The following is a 5,456-nucleotide window of genomic DNA, read 5'->3' on the forward strand; positions in this document are numbered from 1 at the left end:
GTGGAATATCTATATTACATAAAATGCTAAGTTTTTTTTAATGGAACAAAAAAAGTTCAACCAACTTTCACTACTTGTATCAGTTATGGCAGATTATTTGAATTGCAATTTGAATACAATTAGTCTGACATCTTCAAAAAAACAAAATTGAATCAGATCATTTAAATCCAACAAAAAATGGTAACAAAATTGGCAGCAGATACTATGTGACACAGTAATTGATCTGAATTGGTGATTGAGTTGAGATAAGTTACAACTAAGTTAAGGAAATTGTCAACTAAACATTTGATCTCAAATTAACAAGTAGTAAGACTTAAGAAGAATGCTACAAAAATATTCAGAACCTTAATTTACAGGCTGAATTAATGTGTATGACTAAGCTCAAAAAAACAATGCTAAAAACATTGACATAAACATTAACATAGCTTACCTTAGTTCTCTATATCGCAATAAGAGTGCTTCCGGCTTCTAATTTCAGACACACGCAAGGGCCTCGACCGACAATGCAAAGGACTAATAATTATCTCCTTTTCAAGGTCTGTGAACCGGATGGAGTGCAGCTATTACAACACCGTCAGTATTCTTCTGCATTTCAGATTAGTGAGCAAAACATAGCTTCGTGGTACACCAAAACACTCCATTGATATCATTGTGCATTTTCCAATATGTCGTCATCATGGTTGTGTGGAAGAGTGAAATCCGGAACCTCCTCAATATCATCTGCAGGCTAATAATGGAAAAATAGTTACCAAAATGTAATCATAACGAAAATGACATACACATCCAACACCACTGCCTACCTGCCATAGTTCCAATAGCTGCCAAAACAGATAACCAACAATCATAACCAAGCAAAACAGCTTCCCTGCCCACGCTCCACATGCGAGGTATCTAAAGAAAAGAGAAAATCAGCATTAGTAGAAGTAGCAGTTCAATTCAATACCGCATGTACGAACAGTAGAGTTAGATACACAGGTATTTACTACGTGTTGCAATTACTTCCAAATTGAACCTAAGATGTTTAGAGTGTACCGTGAGAGACGCTCTAGTAGATTTTGATTCGAACACTTTAGAGCACGGTCATACACAATTTCAGTTCTTTTGGCAACATCATTCCAGTCGTAGAGCTCCCTCATCTACAGAATACACGTAAACAAAAAAGAACTAGTTTACCCACCAAATGTGTCAGAATAGAATATTTAAACAATAAACTCACTCGATTATGCATATCTTGTGGATCAATTTTTGGCAGCATATATATGGCCTTTTGTATTGCATACACCATATCACTCGGATCAGGTTCTGCTAAAACAACCATGTCATCTGGCAAAACCTATATAACAAAGAATTGCATCTATATCAAGCCTTTAAGGAGAGTGTTCCAAAAATTGTTGAATTGGAAAGAAACTGAAGTTCTTAAATAAAAATTTCATTGAAAGGTTTTGTTTGGAAAACATACAATTACTATTTTCTCACCCTGAACAGGCATAAAAGCAAAATCTATTGCACTACCTACCTCAGGAACTCCACCAACACGCGTGCTGACTGTTAACAATCCACAACTAGCCGCCTCTAATATAGCTATGCAAAAAGCTTCTGTTAAGGAACTGAAAAAAATACAAATGTTATTAATGACTAAAACTAGATGCGCACCATAACTGGCGCAGACGTAAGAGCCCCAACGTCTCAATAAACTAAACTCAAACTTCTAGAACTGCCTAACTTTCATAATTAAGCAGAAGAATTAAACTCGCTTTTGCAAAGCTTTAAAAAAAAAACAGAAAAGAGAAATTTGATAAAGGAGCTAAACCTATTTAAGAAGATATGCCCACTTATTAGGACAGATCGGACTTGTGCATGTGGCACAGCTCCCAACATTTCTACTCGATCTTGAAGAGAATGCTTTTCTCTCATCTCTTCCAACCGCACGCGCTTAGCTCCATCACCTCCAACAATGAAGCGAACCTTCAAAAGGATATATATAAGTTATGCCTTTGAAAATGTAAAATTATAAACAAATTACTCCAATCCATTCCTATAGCATTATGTCTTTCAATTGGTGTAATTTTAATACGGCTCAACACCAAAGACGGTGCTTTCTTTAAACAGATATACAATTTACATCATAGTCCTGAGTTATACTTGAGGAATACAAACCAATTTTTACTTCAGCACTGATATTAAGTTTGACATGGCATCAAAGATTGTGAAGATTTAAAAACATTCCAAAATGGTATATGTCAAATCTCCTAGTTATGCAAGACAAACAAACAACGCTTTTATCAACTCACATTGGGATGTAACCGGCATACTTCTGGGATGACTTCGACAAGCAAATCAACCCCCTTCCGATAAACCAACCGGCTGATAACAACAATAACGATCTCTTCCAATGTTCTTGGACAAGCAGCTGCTGGCTTGAACATGGAAGTGTCAACAGCATTAGGTATTACAAAAACTTTCTCTGGCGGCAAACCTGACCTCAACACGGTATTTTCCTTGCTTGTATGAGAAACACAGATGGCTTGAGTCACGTCTGCCAAGGTAAACTGCAACACCTTATTCATATGGATGCTTCCAATATCAGCAAAACCATAGAGCGAATGATCTGTAAACACAACCTTGTATCCCATGGTTCTTGCATGCATAAGAGCTTCATGACAAAACGTAGAAAAGGCTTGATGTCCATGTACCACTGTAATCCTTTCTCGTATAAGAATAGTTCTTATAATTGGTAATAACCCATAGATGGTTGGGAACGTATTCTGCATAACAAATGGTCTCCATGGAACATAGTATACTTTCAAACCACCAGTCATATATCTAACCCCGGACCGATTTCCATAAGCATGAGTTGCAACTACCACCTGAATTATCATTTTCATTGAATTCACACTATTAGAAACAACCTCAGCATAACTAACTACAACAAAGTAGACTTTTTGAATCACACGATTAAATTATTTTGTGGACGAAAAAAAGTAATTACATGGTATATTTAGAGCTTGTTTTGATTGACTTATCTGAAGTTATCTACTGAGATAAGCACTTGTGAGAATATTTGAGAGAGCTTAATTTTCAAGATATAGCTTATATGAAAATGCATGACTTTTCAACATATAACTTATACATAAGAACCAATATGATAAACACTAATACTATAAACTCTCAATTAAGTTGTTTATCGAGAAAAAAAAAAGATTTACTATATAAACTTCCCGTTCTCATCTATAATGAAAACCAAGAGAAAATTATCAAGTACAACTAAGGGGCATTTGGATATACAGGTCAATTAAGTGCTTAACTATCAAGCTCAGACACTGAAAACACGACACCGACATTGACATACCAACGACACCAATAATAATTTGAAAAAAAATGAATAAATTAAATATAATCACAAATATCAGTGCCGGTTTTGGACAGAGACGCCGACAAATACCCAAATATTTTTCAGAGGTGTCTGCAGTACAGATATGCTTAACGAATGAGGGTTAATTATCCTATAAGAGCTTATGTAAATAACTTGTTTCTACCATCAAAGAGGAAATGAATGTAAACTCAAGGTTAGCTAAAAATAGCTTAAGACAATAATCTATCTAGAAGGACTTATAAAAATAAGCTCATCCAAAACCCTAATAAGTCAAAAAAAATGCTACAAATCTCAATAAGTTGGTTAATTATACCGTTAGAAAGTTATTTACCCTAATTAGCAATATATATTTCGAAAAGGGAAAGTGGAATCAAAAATGGAATTCTGAAAATGGAAATATAACAATAATTAAGAGAAAACCGAACCTTGTGTCCTAAGTTGAGTAAACATTGTGAGAGATAATAAATGTGATTCTCGACGCCACCAAAGTTGGGATAGAAAAAATCTGAAACCATCAGTATTCTATGCTTTCCTCCTGGATCATCACCCATTTCCACTGTGACAATTTTACACGAAGTTGGCCATAACAGAAGAAAGTTCAATTTGAAGAATGAAAGATTCAAAAGAAACAGCAAGAACGAGTGTTTGGGAAGATGTTGTTATGGAGGATGAGATCTATGACAAGAGATTGAGTCGTGTTCTTGTTATTGTCGTTTTAGTAATATTTTTGTTCTATATTTTTTTATAATATCAATAGTTTACTAATTTTTTAAGAATTTTAAATAAAAACATTTTTTCTCAAAAACAAATATATATATATATATATTTTTTAAATTCAATTATTTTAATTTGTAATGAATTGAATACGAATATTTAAAAAAAAAATCATTTTTTGAAAAATTAATTATTTAATTTTTCAATATGTTAAATACAAGTAATTCCAACAAAAACATTTTTTTTAATTTTAATTAATATTTTTGGGGCATTAGTTAACCTTTCTCTAAACATAATAAAAAAATTAGTAACAAACCCGTGAATACGCAAGGGTTTTGATTTCATACGCGAATTTGTTTACCTAATATATTTATTTTAAATCAAAAATAAAATTTTAATCAATTTTTTTTATCATAAATATCATTTTTTTCGTGTATAAAAATAAAATTTTAATCAATTTTTTTTATCATAAATATCATTTTTTTATCATAAACCTCATCCTTAATGGTTTCATGAACTTGACTGTCCGATGATGGCAATCAAATGGAATGCAATCAAAGCCTCATCTCAAACTACTCAAGCATGTGTCAATGAAAAGAGAAGTATCTAGCAAAAACTTGAAGTACTTAGGTTCCTCCTAGATTTAGCGGGGAGTGAACAATTGTTAAGCAAAAGGGTTTTATCGTAAAAACGCAAGTCTAAAGCACACACACAAAAACATTTTTCAAATCGTTTTATCAAAGAAAACATCTTTAAAAATATCTTAAAGTTGTGCCAGATGACTTAGGAATTGTCCGAATAGCTAGAGGGGAAATTTTGGCTTATCTAATCGATTAGGTCTCTTGTCTAATCGATTAAATTAATTCAAACTTATGCCTCGAGCAATTGGGACAAAACCTTAATGATGTAGAACGGCTAGATATATTTTATTTCCTTTTTGAGAACTTACAAGCGATTAATTTAACTCCTGCCATTGTGTTTCAAAAATATGGATCTTTATCTGACACGGTGAAGTGTTTGATAAACAATCAATATCATAACTAGAGCTTTGATGCCAATTGAACGTTAATGAAACACAAGAAAGGGGGTTCAAATTGAGTTTTTAGGATGAAAATCTTTTACTACCCAATACAATCAAGGAGAGAGCTTGGAATAAAAATAATGAACACCAATATTTTTATCCTGGTTCGTTGTTAACGAAGCTACCTCCAGTCCTCCTGCCAAAGTGACTTCGCCTTATCACAAGGACTTAACCCACTATAACCAAACTTGATTACAACCAAAAAGACAAATTTTCAATGTCCTCTTGAGAAATTATGACTATACCCTAGTATCTCAAGGAAATACAACTCAAAAGTTGAGAAACAAA

General features: G+C 33.2%; 1 protein-coding gene across 3 annotated transcripts; it reads right to left on the bottom strand.

Annotated features, from left to right (window-relative positions):
* Positions 1 to 218: 218 nt before the first annotated feature.
* LOC131621455 (phosphatidylinositol N-acetylglucosaminyltransferase subunit A-like) lies at positions 219 to 4,073 on the bottom strand. Of its 3 annotated transcripts, none has more exons than XM_058892507.1 (8): positions 3,799 to 4,073; positions 2,292 to 2,867; positions 1,811 to 1,965; positions 1,517 to 1,607; positions 1,217 to 1,333; positions 1,033 to 1,136; positions 801 to 891; positions 219 to 720 (listed from the first exon to the last, which is right to left on the bottom strand). In XM_058892507.1, the coding sequence occupies exons 1-8, from the start codon at positions 3,922 to 3,924 to the stop codon at positions 598 to 600; spliced, it is 1,383 nt and encodes a 460-aa protein (XP_058748490.1). In that variant the 5' UTR covers positions 3,925 to 4,073; the 3' UTR covers positions 219 to 597. The 3 variants fall into 3 exon arrangements, 2 of the variants coding, with proteins under 2 accessions (XP_058748490.1, XP_058748491.1); XM_058892508.1 differs by having other exon boundaries at positions 219 to 727; XR_009289593.1 differs by lacking the exon at positions 219 to 720 and having other exon boundaries at positions 1,033 to 1,164.
* Positions 4,074 to 5,456: the final 1,383 nt, after the last annotated feature.

The sequence above is a fragment of the Vicia villosa genome, unplaced genomic scaffold (genome assembly GCF_029867415.1).
Source record: "Vicia villosa cultivar HV-30 ecotype Madison, WI unplaced genomic scaffold, Vvil1.0 ctg.000004F_1_1_1, whole genome shotgun sequence".
Classification (NCBI taxonomy): Eukaryota; Viridiplantae; Streptophyta; class Magnoliopsida; order Fabales; family Fabaceae; genus Vicia; species Vicia villosa.

Coding starts and splice junctions, on each gene's coding strand:
- LOC131621455 (XM_058892507.1), bottom strand. CDS start 3,924: ATGGGTGATGATCCAGGAGGAAAGCATAGAATACTGATGGTTTCAGAT. Junction 1,966..2,291: donor TATGCCGGTTACATCCCAAT/GTGAGTTGATAA, acceptor ATCCTTTTGAAG/GTTCGCTTCATTGTTGGAGG. Junction 1,608..1,810: donor GGGCATATCTTCTTAAATAG/GTTTAGCTCCTT, acceptor TATTTTTTTCAG/TTCCTTAACAGAAGCTTTTT.